The sequence below is a fragment of the Neomonachus schauinslandi genome, chromosome 9 (assembly GCF_002201575.2).
Source record: "Neomonachus schauinslandi chromosome 9, ASM220157v2, whole genome shotgun sequence".
Classification (NCBI taxonomy): domain Eukaryota; kingdom Metazoa; phylum Chordata; class Mammalia; order Carnivora; family Phocidae; genus Neomonachus; species Neomonachus schauinslandi.
In genome coordinates this window covers 142,872,781-142,888,061 of record NC_058411.1, presented here as the reverse complement: position 1 = coordinate 142,888,061, position 15,281 = coordinate 142,872,781, and the positions used below count along the sequence as shown (strand labels likewise).

The 15,281-nt window shown below is 55.9% G+C and overlaps 1 protein-coding gene across 1 annotated transcript; it reads left to right on the top strand.

Annotated features, from left to right (window-relative positions):
• Positions 1–3,453: 3,453 nt before the first annotated feature.
• Positions 3,454–12,493, top strand: MINAR1 (membrane integral NOTCH2 associated receptor 1). Its single transcript, XM_021680606.1, has 3 exons — positions 3,454–5,754; positions 7,670–7,924; positions 12,296–12,493. Exons 1-3 carry the CDS (start codon positions 3,454–3,456, stop codon positions 12,491–12,493), a joined length of 2,754 nt encoding a protein of 917 aa, XP_021536281.1.
• Positions 12,494–15,281: the final 2,788 nt, after the last annotated feature.

The following is a 15,281-nucleotide window of genomic DNA, read 5'->3' as shown; positions in this document are numbered from 1 at the left end:
GTGTGTGAGTGTGTCTCCGTGTGTCTCAGTGCGTGTGTCTCTGCGTGTGAGAACGTTTCAGAGTGTTGGTGTATGTCTCCATGTGTGTGTGGGGAATGCGTGTGAGTGTGTCTCCGTGTGTATCCATGTGTGTGTGTCTCCGCGTGTGAGAATGTTTCAGTGTGTTGGTGTGCGTCTCCGTGTGTGGGGGCGGAGTGTGCGTGTGAGTGTGTCTCCGTGCGTCTCAGTGTGTGTCAGACCGTGTTCTTCTCCCAAACAGACTGAAGAGCAGTGGTGCCTCCCTCTCTAGGCTGTGGTGCATGTTACCTGTAGGCCCCGCCCACAGCAGGTGCTCAGGTGACAGTGGCCCTCCCACCGCCCAGCTCACGTCCGGCGCAGTGGTGACGCTTCCCCCCCTCCTGGCGCATCATCAGCCGTGCGCCCCTAACCCAGCTCTGGCCCCTCTGATGGGCAGTCACCCTCGAGGAGCCTCAGCCTCCCCATCTGTGAAATGGGAGCGGCGTCCTCACACCACAGAGTTGTCTGAGTGGTCGAGTGAGGTAGCTGGCCTGTGAGAGCATGGGGCAGCCAGACTTGTCACTCAGGTACAGAGCCTGGCAGCCTGCTTTCCAGCCGAGCGCCTGTCCCTCCCGATTCCTCCCTGGTCTCCTCTGGCCTCCCGTAGATTGCCGCGTGGAGTTTCCTCTGCAAGGATCAGTGTCGCGGGCACGCGCGCCAGGCATGCCTCCATGCGCCCATCTGCAGGGGGCAGGCGCCTACCCCGGGCCATTCATAAGCCCCCAGATCCCAGTGTTAATAGAAGATGAGTCAGGTGTACCGGATCACTCGCGATTCCTCCTTTCCCCCCCAGAGACACGGGGCCTCTGCTTTCCAAATACCGCTTTGGAGCTGGGATGTAGCCCGGGAAGTGGAATAGAGTGTCGAGAAGCTCCCGCAGGGAGGCAGTGTAGGGCTGTCCTGGGGGCTGCTGGGGGTCGGCTCGCTGCCGTGTGTGTCCTGTGGGTCAGGGCGCTCGCAGAAGTGCGAGAGGTCTCCTATGGCTATTGGAAGAATTCAGCACCAAACAGCCCGGTACCAGGTGCACGGCTCACCCTTCCCTCCGTACGGTCACTCGCCTCTGCTCTGATTTCTGCGCCCACTTCTTTACCTGACACTCTAGCGGGACAGGCTGTCCCCCCCGTTAACTGGGTGCTTTCACGGGATGGGCTCATGGCCGGGCAAGGCTGGGAGTTCTGGCTGGGACTTGCTCTGGGCGGGAACAGGACCCCTCGGGGCTGTTGTCTGTTCCACACCGCGGTCTCTGTGTGGCCCTGCAGACACGTGTGGGAGAGCACACACCTGAGCCAGGAGCCCCTGGGGAGCTCTGCTCTCAGGAGGGACGGAGAACCCATTGCCAGGAGCCACCGAAATCTAACCCGGAGAAAAGACGCCGTTCCCCTAGGAAACGGGCTGAGCCGACCTCAGAATCAGCAGGTGGCCCGTCGGAGCACCTTTCCAAGCGGGCGTGACCAGGGAGGCCACGGTGCCGTGGGCTTCCACATTTCCTGGGAAATCTCAGACCTGATCCACGTGTATCAACAGGCTCTACTCATTCTTGTGACATTTTGTGGAACTTTTGGTTTGGTGTGTTTAACTTTTCCATCAGGACGGGTTAACGTAGCTTTTCCTTCCATTTCAAAGTAAGGCTGATTATTATTACTGTGTGCGGATTACAAATAGCACACGTCAGAATTTTAGAAAGGATGGGAAATTGTAAGGAGCACATAACATTCCCCATAACACATAAGAACACAGGGTGAATGGGAAGGGGCACTGGGAACGTTCTGGATCTTTCCAAGGGTTTTGGTTACTGCACAGGCACGCACATTTATCAAAGCTTCAGCAAATGCACACTGAAGATTTGTGCATGAGGATCTGATGTTCAAAGGAAAGCCATAAGCAATTATTGACCAAGGTTAATGATAAGCATGATGAAATGTTCAGATGTCTGCAATTTGCTTCAAAGTATGTTAAAAAAAGTAAGATGGCTTGATGAAGGATGGATAGATAGGTATGTGAGGAACCAAATATAGTAAAATGTTAGTGGTACAATCCAGATGGCGGGTATACGGGTATTTGCTATGAAATTCTTTCAACTTTGCTGTATGTTTGAAAATTTGCATCATAAAATACCGAGGAACAAAGATTACTTTCAGGAAAAAATCCGTATTTACCATCCAAACATAACCACCAATAATATTTTAGTGTACATTATTTTCTTTAATTTTCATTTCCAAGAATGTATAACTTTCTGTAATTCAGACCTTCTTGCTTAAAACATTTATTTTCAAGGCACCTGGGTGGCTCAGTCATTAAACGTCTGCCTTCAGCTCGGGTCATGATCCCGGGGTCCTGGGATCGAGCCCCGCATCGGGTTCCCTGCTCGGTGGGAAGCCCGCTTCTCCCTCTCCTCCCTGCTTGTGCTCTCTCACTGTCTCTCTATCAAATAAATAAATAAAATCTTAAAAAAAAGCATTTATTTTCATTTTTCTCACTCAGGATTGTAGCGTAGTTTGTGTGTGTCTGTGTGTCCTAAAAAGTCTTCAATGTGTCATTTTTAAATGAAGGTATAATTTACGTGCGGGAAAACTCACACACGTGAGCACATGGTTCCATGAGTCTTGAGAGACGCTTGCAGGCAGGGAAGCCCCCCTCCGCCAGCTCACACCCAGCCCCCGAGGCCACAGGTATGTTTTCCAGAAGGTCATCGAAGTGGCGTCCCAGCGCACACAGCCCATGACTCTGGCTTCCTTCTTTCAAGCACAGTGCCTGTGGGCTCCGTCCACGTCCTTGTTTGTACACTAGTTTGTTCCTTTTTTTTTTTAAAGAGATTTATTTATTTGAGAGAGAGAGTGGGGATGGGTCAGGGGCAGAGGGAGAGGGAAAAAATCTCCAGCAGACTCCCCGCTGAGCACAGAGCCTGACGTGGGGCTCAATCTCACGACCCTGGATCGGGACCTGAGCCAAAACCAAGAGTCGGACACTCCACAGACTGAGCCCCTCAGAGGCCCCAGTTTGTTCCTTTTTATTGATGGGTCATATTCCTTCATAAGGACGTGCATTGCTATCGTTTTAATGCTTGTGGGAAGTCATTGCATAATCATTGCATGTTTTATTTATGCATCCCTTGGTTATCTGGATATTTAAGATGTTTTATTTTTTCACTCTTACAAACGCCATCACAACAAACATCTTTATACATAAATCACTGTCATCAATTCCTGGGAAGGGAATTATGAAGTCGTAAGCTGACAACACATTTTTCAATTAAGAAGGTTCTCCTTGCATGTCTTTATGTGGTTTGTAACAAGCTTGGCTCACAACCCCACCAGTGTTTATGACCTCCCTCCACTTTTTGATGTCGTCACTATAGGACGGACTGGAAGACTACGTGAGCCTCTGACGTCCGAAGTCATGGAGACTAACCAGGACACTTCCCTCTTCTTGATGAAGATCTTGGAGGAGCTGGACAGCAAGCAAAGCACCGTCTCCTACCAGGATCTGTGCAAGTCCCTGTGTGCCCGCTTTGACCTGTCGCAGCTCGCCAAGCTGAGAAGCGTGCTCTTCTACACGGCTTGTCTCGACCCCAACTTCCCAGCCACGCTATTCAAAGACAAGATGAAATGCGCCATGAACAACCAGCAGTCCAAGAAGATCATGGTGGCCGCGGACATCGTGACGATATTCAACCTGATCCAAACGAATGGGGGCGCCGCCAAGGAGAAGCTGCCCACCGGCCGGCAGAAGGTGCACAAGAAGGAGGCGTCCTTCGAGTCGTGCCGGTCAGACACGGAGGTGTGCACCGCTGCCGCGTGCGAGCCACTGAACTGTGAGCTGAGCGAGAGGCCCTTCCACCGGGGCTACCCCGCCCGGCAGTCGTTCCAGAGCCGGAAGGCAGACCGCAAGGACTGCCCGCAGTTCGTGCCCGCCTCCGAGCCCAACTTCCTGCTGGGGGTCAGCAAAGAGCTGAAGAACCGTGCCGCCTCCCTGGACCGGCTGCAGGCCCTGGCCCCCTACTCCGTCACCAGCCCCCAGCCCTGTGAGATGCAGAGAACCTACTTCCCCATGAACATCGAGAATGAGTCCATTTCGGATCAGGACTCCCTGCCCATCAGCCAGGGCATCAAGGAGACCTTCATTTCCAATGAGGAGCCGTTTGTGGTCCAGTCCTGTGTCCAGAAAAGGAACATCTTTAAAGAAGATTTCCACAATCTGATGACCGTGTCCCCCAAGTTGGTTGGCCCCGCTAACAAGGCAGAGGCTGAGCATGGGGAGCCCCAGGGCCAGAAGGAGCCCCACAAGACTCCCTTCTTCAATCACAGCTTCAAAATGCCCTACCACAGCCAGTACCTGAATCCCGTGTACTCCCCTGTGCCTGACAAAAGACGGGCGAAACACGAGAGCTTAGATGACCTTCAAGCCTCCACGTATTTTGGTCCCACGCCAGTGATGGGGACGCAGGACGCCAGGCGCTGTCCGGGGAGGCCAGGGAAGCAGACCCCTTGGCCGGCCAAAAGTTGGAGCCTGAACACCGAAGAAGTCCCTGACTTTGAACGGTCCTTCTTTAATAGAAATCCCTCCGAGGAGAAGCTGCTCTACCCAAATCCCAGCAGCCAGAGCCCCAGTTTCCCAACCCCAGACAGGCGCCCCACTTACCTGGCGCCAAAGGACCAACAGCCGATCCTTCCTGTTGGCTACACGGCAAAACCAAACGGGCTCAAGCCTAAAGAGATCTCGTCCCCTGTTGACCTGGAGAAGCACGAGCCCGTCAAAAAGTTCAAAGACAAGAGCATCAGCTGCGCTGGTGGGCAGCTCAGCTCGGACACCAGCAGCGTGGGCACCCAGACGGAGCAGCATGGGCTAGAGCCCAAGAAGCGCAAAGATTTGTGCGCCGTGGGGCAGACCAAGTACGGTGACCGGCACGCCACGAAGCAGTCAGATGACGACTCGGAAGTCATCAGCGATGACATCAGTGACATCTTCCGGTTCCTTGATGACATGAGTATCAGTGGCTCCACGGGGGTGATGCAGTCCTCCTGCTACAACAGCATGGGGTCCTTGTCTCAGGCTCACAAGTCCGATGGCGACAGTTCCCCCGAGCGCAGCCTGACCAAAATCGCCAACGGGTTCCCCGGCAGCCAAGGAGAAAAGGGCAACCGGCCTGAAAACAGCCACCACTCGGAAGAGGAGCTGAAGACCAGCGTGTGCAGACTGGTGCTCCGGATCGGTGAAATTGAACGGAAGCTCGAATCGCTGTCAGGGGTCCGCGAGGAAATCTCCCAGGTCCTGGGCAAGCTAAATAAGTTGGACCAGAAAATGCAGCAGCCTGAGAAGGTGAGCGTGCAGATTGACCTGAATTCCTTGACCAGCGAGGCTCCGTCTGATGAGAGCGCCTCCCCGAGGATGTTCCGCCCGCACGACGGCCCCCGGGGGCCCAAGCTGGAGAACGCGGCCGACTGGTACTGCTCAGACGCCAGTGGAAGCAACAGCGAGAGCCTTCGAGTCAAGGCCTTAAAGAAGAACCTCTTCACCAGGCCGTCCTCCAGGTCCCTGACGGAGGAGAACAGCGCCACGGAGTCCAAGATTGCCAGCGCCTCTAACTCGCCCAGAGACTGGCGCACCGTCACCTACACCAGCCGTGTGGGCCTCGGGGAGGAAGAGAGCAAGGACAGAGGCCCCGGGGAGAGTAACGACTGGCACCGCCGGTCGAAAGAGGTAATTTCCCCCACGCCCACAAAGCTGGGCCCTTGCGCTCTTGCAGCCCTGGTGCGTGTCCCGGCCCCGTGCGTCACAGGAGTCAGGAAGGAGGAGGCCTTCCCTCCATGCGCCGGCTCTCCTGCAGATTTGGCGGGCTTCCCGTGTTAGCACGGGGGGACGGCCCAGACGGATCGTCCGTCCCGCTGGCTCTGAGGGGTGCCTGCTGCCAGGCTGCCCGTGGGAGGAAGCGGGGTTTGGATACGGGATGGGTGGCAGGGGCCAGATTCTCGTAGAATGGGGAGCGTGGGGGAGAGGCGGGTGTTGCCAAGGATCACGGGGCGTGGGCCGAGGGAACGGGGATGCCTTCCACGCATGCGGGCTCAGGTGTCCCTTCCCCGTGCCCCGTGGATTCACGGTGCTCCTCTTTAAAAGTTCGAGTCTTTCCATGGTAAGATCGGTAGAGGATTAGTAGGAAAAGCCACACAAATAAGGAAAATGTTCCCCAAGCCGCCCCTGAGGACAGCAGGTCCCGATAGAGCCCTTTCCTTTGCTTTGTCGCTGTTTTGCATCAGGGTTGTGTGTTTGGCCCCGGCTTGAGTGCGTTTGCGTCTTGAGAGCTGGCCTCTCCCCGTCAGGTCCGAGTGAGCGCACACATGGGTGCTCGCGTCCCCTGCAGTGGGGTGACTCATGTCGGTGGCCCCCAGGGCTGCTCTTCGTCATTCTCCCCGGGGCTCCAGTGACGCGGTTACTATGTGCTGCTTTCTCAGTTCCCTTCCTTGATTCTGAAGGTCAGGGGACAGACCGGAGGGCCCGGGGTCAGAGGGAGGGACGGCGGTGTGCGTGCAGAAATGCAGAGCCACGTGGGGAGGCCGGCTTCCTCAGATGGTGCCAAGAAGGAGGAGCTTGGAAGATGGGCCTCTCAGCAGGTTTTCAGTGTCCAAAGTGGGGGAAAAGAGTAAATGAAAGAAGTGATTTTTTTTTCTGATCCCAAAGAATCATCTGCTGTCTCTGTTGGTGGCTGTTCTGTCCTTCTGCAGCTGTGGACGGCACGTGGGGATGGGGAGAGGCCGGTGGACATGTGCTGGCCCAGTCCCCATGCAGGTGCACGCTCACGCTCACGCTCATGCACGGCATGGCCCAGTCCCTGTTCAGGTGCATGCTCACGCTCACACTCACACACGGCGTGGCCCAGTCCCTGTGCAGGTGCACGCTCACGCTCATGCTCATGCACGGCGTGGCCCAGTCCCCATGCAGGTGCATGCTCACGCTCACGCTCATGCACGGTGTAGCCCAGTTCCCATGCAGGTGCACGCACACACTCACGCTCACGCATGGCGTGGCCCAGTCCCTGTTCAGGTGCACGCTCACGCTCACACTCACACATGGCGTGGCCCAGTCCCCGTGCAGGTGCACGCTCACACTCACACTCGGCGTGGCCCAGTCCCCGTGCAGGTGCACGCTCACGCTCACACATGGCGTGGCTCAGTCCCCGTCCAGGTGCACGCTCATGCTCATGCTCACACACGGCGTGGCCCAGTTCCCGTGCAGGTGCACACTCACGCTCACACGGCATGGCTCACCACGCGCTCATGCATACCATCCTTCTCAGGCGCCCTCCCCTCCTTCCCTCCATCCCTCCCTCCCCTCATGGTCCTGCTTTCCCCTTTTCTGCATCAGGAGTGGGGCTGCATGTGGTTGGTGGCAGTGATGGTGTGAGGGTTCAGTCAAGTGTAGGCTCAGGTCCTCATTACAAGCTGTTCCCGGAGAATGTCCCCCTGCAACATACTTAGGGTGTGCGTGTAAATAAGGGTGTTCCACTGGTGGGCAGCCTGCAGGGCCCGGGGATGCTGAGCTGCAGGCTGCCCGGTGCGCTGGGAAACCCCACAGCCTCTGTGCTGCCTGTTGGACCTCTCTGTGCCCTCTCCCCCAACAGGCGGACAGACAGTACGACATCCCCCCCCAGCACCGAATGCCCAAGCAGCCCAAAGACAGCCTCCTGGTGGAGCAGGTGTTCAGCCCGCACCCCTACCCCGCCTCCCTCAAAGCCCACCTGAAGAACAACCCTCTGTACACGGACATGCGGCTGACCGAGCTGGCTGAGGTGAAGCGGGGCCAGCCATCCTGGACCATTGAGGAGTACACGAGGAACGCGGGCGACAAGGGCAAGCTGACCGCCCTGGACCTGCAGGTGAGTCTCGCGCTGTCCCCTGGGCGGGAGGGGGCGGTGGGGGGCTGGGGTGGGAGGCGGGGGGGTGGCAGGGGGGCTGTTGAGAGGCGGGGGAGGGGGCGGCGGGGGGGGGGTTGGGAGCCCGGCCGATGCAGGAAGGACCTGGGATGGCCAAGGCCAGCCTGCTCCCTCACCCTTCAGCTCCCTGGGCCCCCGCCACGGAATTCTGAACTTTAACAAGCCCCAGAGTGGAGATTTTAAGGAGGGGAACGTGATCTGGCTTATACGTTTGTAATCATGTGACTGATGTATTTACTTTGGCCGCACAATTTGCTAACTGCGCCTTTAAGGCTTTGCCCCAAGTGCAGCTTCTCGTCTTTGCTCACAAGACCCGAGCCAAACTGTTTAATGAGATACAAGCTGATCTCTCCTTCCACATGTAGCACGTGGGATAAGCATATTTGTGGGAGCCAAGCTATGGACTAAGTTTCCATACGGAGCAGTCCCCAGGTAAGAGCCACCCCCGGGAGCTCTGTGAATGCCATCGTGGCCGGCGGGCATGTGTTCTGTTCCCCACCCGCCGGGCTGGGGTTCGGTCCCCTCGTATGTGGGTGGGCAGCTCCACCTGCTTCCATTCGCACCGCGTCTGCTTGGGTCTCTGTGTCACCGCGGGGCCCGGGGGGCACCTGTCCCCACCCGCAGGATTAGCTCTGTGGGTGGTGGGGCCCAGCAGTGCCAGACCTCCAGGTCCCAGGATGACCGTATCACTGAGGGGGCAGTGGGAGAGATGCCGGCAGGGGCTGGCTGGGGCCCGAAGCAGAGGGGGCTGAGGGGGCGTGGTGTGGCAGGAACAGACCTCAGGGGTCCACAGCACGGGGCTCCAGTCCAGGGCTCCTTTGCTGCGGGACCCAGGACATGCACACATCTGCTTGTGCGTCCATCCCCTCACCCGTCCAGTGAGCACACGACACTCCTTGCAGAGTCACTGTGAGGAATTTTGCAAAGAAGGTATTTAAAGTACCGGCGTTAGGTAGGCACCGAAAGGGACTCCAGGGGACAATCCCACGATGCTGAGATCCGTCAGTCCAACTCCGCACGTGCTTTTCACGGCAGGCTGCGAGCACAGGGACGATTACGGTCACCTCCAGCTTCCTGATGAGGACATCGAGAAGCTCGGGACTTGCCCGGGGTCGGACAAGTCTGAATTTGTGCTGGACCCCACCGACGGCCTGGGCCCTTCCTCCCGCGTTGCCGTTCCTGTTGGGGGGAGCATCCGGGAGCCTCATGTCCCCACCGTGACTGCAATGCAGTGACATTTGTATATATTGGGCCCTGAGTGACAACAGTTAGGGGAAGGGGCGGTTCCGGCCAGATCCTGACAGTGGGGTCTGTGGTGGCAGCCCCCCTCGCCCCTCCTGCATGCCACCTCCCGTCCTGACCTCGTCCTGCTGGCTAGACCGGGATTGATTCCCGCAGGTGGGCCCTGTGCGGCTTTGCCGTGGGTGCTGTGGGCATCAGGCCCCGGGGGTGTGAGTGGCCCCACCAGTGCGCGGCCTGGAGAGGGTCCGATTAGCTGAACGAGTCATAGATTGAGAAGCATCGTCTGAGAGTGTGGGCGAAGGAGGCTGCTCCTGGGTCCGCGTGATGTTAATGTGCCTGTGTTTGTCAAGACAAAGTCACAAGAAATCAAAGTAGGTCTTCAGATTAGAGAGCTGGGGGCGACATCCTTGGAAGTGCATCACAGACCCAAGCCGCACAGAACAGAACAGGAGGGAGTGGGGCTGGCGGCGGGCCGGGTGTTTGCGGCAGAGCCCAGCGGCGTCGGGAGCGCGAGGAAGGTGGGCGGTGGGCCTGATGTGCGCTCCTCTCCCTTCAGAAGCTCAGGCCCTGTGACAGCACCTCAGCATCTGGAGAGTCTTCGCAGGGTCCCCTGGTGGGCACATGGGGCTCCCCGTCAGCGGGCCCACTGGCAGGTGGATTGAGGGTGTGGGCTGGGCTTCCACCGCCAGAGTCTGGTCACAACAAGGCCCCTCGCCTGTGTCCCTGGAAACCTTGGTGCCACCGCTCTCTTCGTTGTCACTAGAGCACTTGCTGAAAAAACTCAAGAAAAATCGTTTATTCCACAGGCTGACCCCCAGCTCATTAGGGGTACATATATGAAGAGAAGACGATTTCCTTCTGTTTGAGCCGGAGGGAAGGTGACACCGGATGTGTGCTGAGTGCATGGCTTGCCTCCTTGGCAAGCTCGGGAAGAAGGGGGGCTGGTGCAGCCCAGGTGGCCAGAGCCTGTCCTCAAGGTGCACGGCAGGGAGCAGGTCCACCAGCCCTTGAGGGTGGCCCCCCGCCGACGTGGACCAGCCTCCCAGCCAAATATGCCCATCCTGGATCCGTCTGTCCGTCTGGCGTCCATGAGATTGCTGAAGGGCTTTCGTGGCTGCGGCCACACGTCCCGAGTGCCCACGGAGGGCAGAGCTTGGTGGGGAGGGAGCTCTGGCTCAAGCATACAGACGGGCATGTGTCCAAACACCGGGACCGGGCGGCTCCAGGGGGCCGCAGCTCCTGGGACACAGGCGGAGGGCGCTGTCATGGGGGCCCTTGCAAAGACGGAGCACCCCACTCTTAAGGACTTTGCATGACCGAGAGAGTCCTGTTGCTCAGGATGGGCATCGGGTGGTCAGCGCTGCTTCTGAGACGGACCAGAGCCTGTAAATGTTCTGCCTTAGCGAGGGAGGGGGCCTAGAGTTCTAGCGACCCCTGAGTCCCACCCTTGCCATTATGCAGTGTTGCACAGAAAGTACTAGAACAGGGGTTGCAAAGGCGATGGTGACGGGTCTGGGCCTTGAGGGCTCTGGTGCTGGACTCCGCCACCATCTGCCAACAGCCGGACGGGGCTGTGATTCTGTGAAGTGTTATTTTGGATGGCAAGACTTGAATTTCCTCTAACGTTCACAGAGCATGAAATAGTCCTCTTTGATTTTTGTCAACCACTTAAAGACGTAGAGACCATGCCCAGCCTGGGGGCTGTTCATGGGCAGGTGGCGGGGGCTGGACGTGGGGCCGCGGTCTGCCCACCAGGCTGGCCCGTCCGCAGTGGGCCCCAGCGGGAGGCAGACAGCACACCCTGTGGGTGACAGCAGAGTGTTGGGGGGTGGCTGGTACGGTGCGGCGGGCAGCGTGAGAGCCCGGGGAGCATCCCCCAGGGAACCAGCCTCAGTGACGGGACACCCTCACCCTGGGATCTGAGGCCGAGGGAAGGGAGCTGTTTCTGCAACCCACTGGGACCCATGGCTCTGAAGCAGGTGCCTGGTAGAAACCGAGAGAAGCCTTGTCTGCTGATCGGGGCCCCCTGGGTGGGTCCGTGGGGCCAGGCTCCCGGGGCACAGAGCACAGGGGAAAGAGCAGGGGGCGCCCCTGGAAGGGCAGGTGGCAATGAGTAACACGGGTTAGAATCACCAGTGTTCCCCAGTGACGTGGGCAACTCAGTTTTTTAGAAGACTTTTTGAAGGATTTGTTTTGTGAACCTGCGTGTGTGAGAGAGACTTTAATGTGCCCATGTTTCGAGCATTAAAGGGGCCGAGACAGTCTTCAAAATGGATATTTTGTTTGAGTTTCAAGGATTGAGGTGACCTCACTTGGGGAATTACGATGTGTTTGCTTTTATGTGACACTGTGCTATTAAATGCTTGCCGTAAAATGAGAATACTGCCTTTCGTGATGGGAAGAGATTGCAACCATCCCCGGGGAGCGGGCCCCGCGGGCAGTATGGGTTAGAGATGGCGTTTTCCCTGCAGACAGTGCATCGGTCTCAGGGAGACGGGAGACAGATGTCAATGCGGATTCCGCCACTGGGGACGCAGCCCCGGGCACGGGGACGGCCTGTGCGGGTCTGTAGACCTTGACCCTGAGTAGGGGCCTGACCTGCTCAGACAAGTGTTTGAAATGGAAATATTTTATATTTTGTTTGAACTGCTTATCTGGGCGGTGCCTTTGATTCTTCAGTAGGCGCTTTGGCGAGGAGCTGGGGACGGAATCAGGGCAAGAGGACAGCCTTGCTTCGAAGGGCTCTGCTCTCAGGGGCTGCCGGGGGGCTATTGCTCGGGGACGTTCACTGCCCCTCCAGCCGCGGGGCCAGTCTGCACTCGGTGGCAGCCCCGTTGGTCCCGGCCCTCATTTGCTTGCTTGCAGAGAGGAGACCGTGGTTTCCCCGTGTCAGGACCCTTAGCACGCGGGCAGCAAGGGCGGGGCAGGTGCGATCCACAGTGCTTAGGAGCTCGGGGCCTTGCCAGCGCACCTCGGCCCGGGCCGGAGGCAGTGGATCTCGCGGTCAGCCCTGACGACCAGCTTCGGGAACTGGGTTTTACTGTGTCTCTAACATCTTCTCTTCACTTCTAGACGCAGGAATCTTTAAACCCAAACCACTTAGAATACTGGATGGAAGATATTTATACCCCAGGCTACGACTCCTTGCTAAAGCGTAAGGAAGCCGAGTTCAGACGAGCCAAGGTCTGCAAGATCGCCGCCCTGATCGCCGCCGCCACGTGCACAGTCATCCTCGTGATCGTCGTGCCCATCTGCACAATGAAATCATGAGCCTGGGGCCGCCGGGTGGCGGGGCACAGCCCGTGACTGCCGGCGCCCCCCTCCGTGGCGGGAGCGCTCGGGGCGGTGGAGTAGGGATGGAGTCCCGGAGGCTCTCTGCCAATGTGTCGTTGCTCTTCAGAAAGTGCGCATTCTCCAGAGAAATCCTCCCTCCTGCTGGCTTTGACTTCATGACGCTCGGAGGCATTTGGGGAGGTGCGATATGGTTTCCCACCAAAAGAACGTACTGGGCTACCAGTAGATACAAATTGAATTCTAAGCCAAAAAAAAAAAAAAAAAAAAAGGAAATTAATTGGATTCTTTCCGTTTTAGTGAAGTTTCATAGTGGGGAATATATTATACAGAAGATATTTAGTACCTGCCTGCTTGGGGAAGTTAAGGGAGATAGCAAGACGAGAAGGAAAAAAGACGAGTTCTGTTTTCCTTCACGTCCTCAGACCGCTGCAGGTGAAGTAACAGGTGTCGTGCCCACAAAGGATGTTGCTTCTCTGTTGACTTTCATCAAGGGCTACTGACTTTTCATTCTTGCCCTTCTGTCATCATTACGATCTTCACTGCAGATCTTCACGGAACATTCTGGACCTTCCCCCTTGTGCACAGGGTAGGAAGGAGCTCAACTGCCCAGTCGGGTGTGGCACGGAGTGTGCTTCCTCTGCTTACTAGGCTGAGGTACTCAGGCCAGGAGACCTTCCTGTCCCCACCCTGAGGCGTGGGGGGAGAGCTGCTTGCCAACAGAGTGAGGCCAGTTCTTTGAAAATCACGGCCACCCGAAGGGTCTCCCATGCTCGCTTTGGTGTGTGGCTCCACTTCTTGGTCTTCTGTCTCCTGGTGGCCCCGGATGTTCTGCTTCTCACCCCCGAGTTGAAGAGTTTGGAACGTGTCCTTGGGCCTTGAAGAGTAGAGACAGTGGCTGAACTTTGACATTCTAACTGTAAGCGGTGGTTTCCGCGTGCCCCTAATCCCAGCCGTTTCCGGTGGCTTTCACGGGATCTTGCAAGTTTGTCAATAATACAATAAAGGCACTGAGGTGTTCTTAACCACGGTGACACCAACTCCAGAGTTCTTGTCAGCAGCGCAAAAAAATTTCTCTATTTAACGGTTTAGCAATCTATCTATATGTCTATCTAAACACCTAGTTTGGGGTTATTGTCTTCTCTATTAAATAACTTGAAAGCAAGGTTTCTCCAGCGTACAGAAAGCTGTTGTAACTCGATCAGATTTTGATTTCTGTTTCCACCTGTCGAATGGTGCTTTGACATAATTGGACAGAAAGAATCCTTAGCATTTGATTCTAATGTCTCATTACAGGTCAAAGAAAAATGACAGATACTAGCTACCTTAATTCTTCTGAGAACAAGGTGGGTAGCAAGAATAATCTCTCTGGACAGTATAATAAATTCCTGAAAGAGAGGTTTGGGGCGCATCTCAGATTTTAAAGCAATAGGAGTCCAGCATCCATCCCAGAAACCTTCAAGTAATGCTTAGCTTGCTCTGTCTATTCCTATAGTTCCCCACACAGGGTAGTCAGAACATTTCATGCTGTCAACAAGTAAGGGACGGATGCTTTCATCTGTAGTGAGCCTTCATTTTTAGGGGTCTTTATGTTACCTGTTTCTATTCTCCTGTTTACGTATGGACTTTCAACTAGGTGACTGAAACTTAAGCCTTAGTACGAAGAACTGAGGATTTATAATTGAAAATTTATATATATATATACATATATATATATATTACTGTCTATTGTCAGAATTTTAGTCTTTTGGTGCTCTGTTCTGGGTTGGGTACACTAAATAAGGTTGTTTCTTTCATCCCAAAGGGGATACTAGATTCACACCTGCAAGAGTTGGGAGTCGCCATCCTCGCTTTCCTGCCAACCAGTGTGGCTCTGTGACACATTGTCCCTGTTACCACGGATTAAACCAGGAGAGCGTCAGAGATAGGTAGTTCCCAACGTCTCGCTCTATGATTTGCAGGGAAGTGGAGATACACTTACCCAGGATAAGAAAAACTTGGTCAGATCCCAAGCACTGCTCTCCTTGCCAGGTGGGACCGTGGAGGATGGACCAAACTACTATTACTACTGCTCTTGGGTGCACCTGTTCCTAATGGGCCCTGCTTGAGCCATGTGTCTAGCTACCACCAGGGGAGCGTGACTGTAAGCCCCACCCCATGGGCGGAAGAGACAGGACTCTCTAGAATATTCTTCTACCCTTTTCATATCTGAGGAGGTAGCAGGGAAGTTTCCTCTTGCTCTTAGTCCAGTGTAGCTAGAGTTCAACTCGACATCATTGCCACATAATGGACAAACACCCACACCTGCTGATGCCCTGGGAAACCAGACGACCCCAAAGGCAAGGGGTTTCCTCTGGGAATGGGTTATCCCCAGCCTTATAGGATGGAGCATGGTGCCAAGTTATGAATCTTTGCTGTGGCTTGAAGCTGATGGATGCTCAGGGTCTTGAGATCTAGAGAAGGTGAAGTTCACGGTTGGGTCTTCTCTCTCCACTGACCCCAAGCTTGTGACAGCCTTCTTTCCCTGGACCCCAGATTCCTCCATCCCTGTATTTGCAGAACAGGGCACAACCAGAGTCTGGCTGGGAAGGAGACCTCTACCCATCCCTCTCATCTCCTGCTGCTATGAGCTCCTGGTGGGTGACGTGTGGACTGGCCGGTCTTCTGTGCTGGGCACCACCTTCTACAATGTTCTTCGGCATTTTCACACGAAGTACAATTTCTTATGCCCAGGCCTAAAATCTATCAAAATTCACTTCATTTCTCT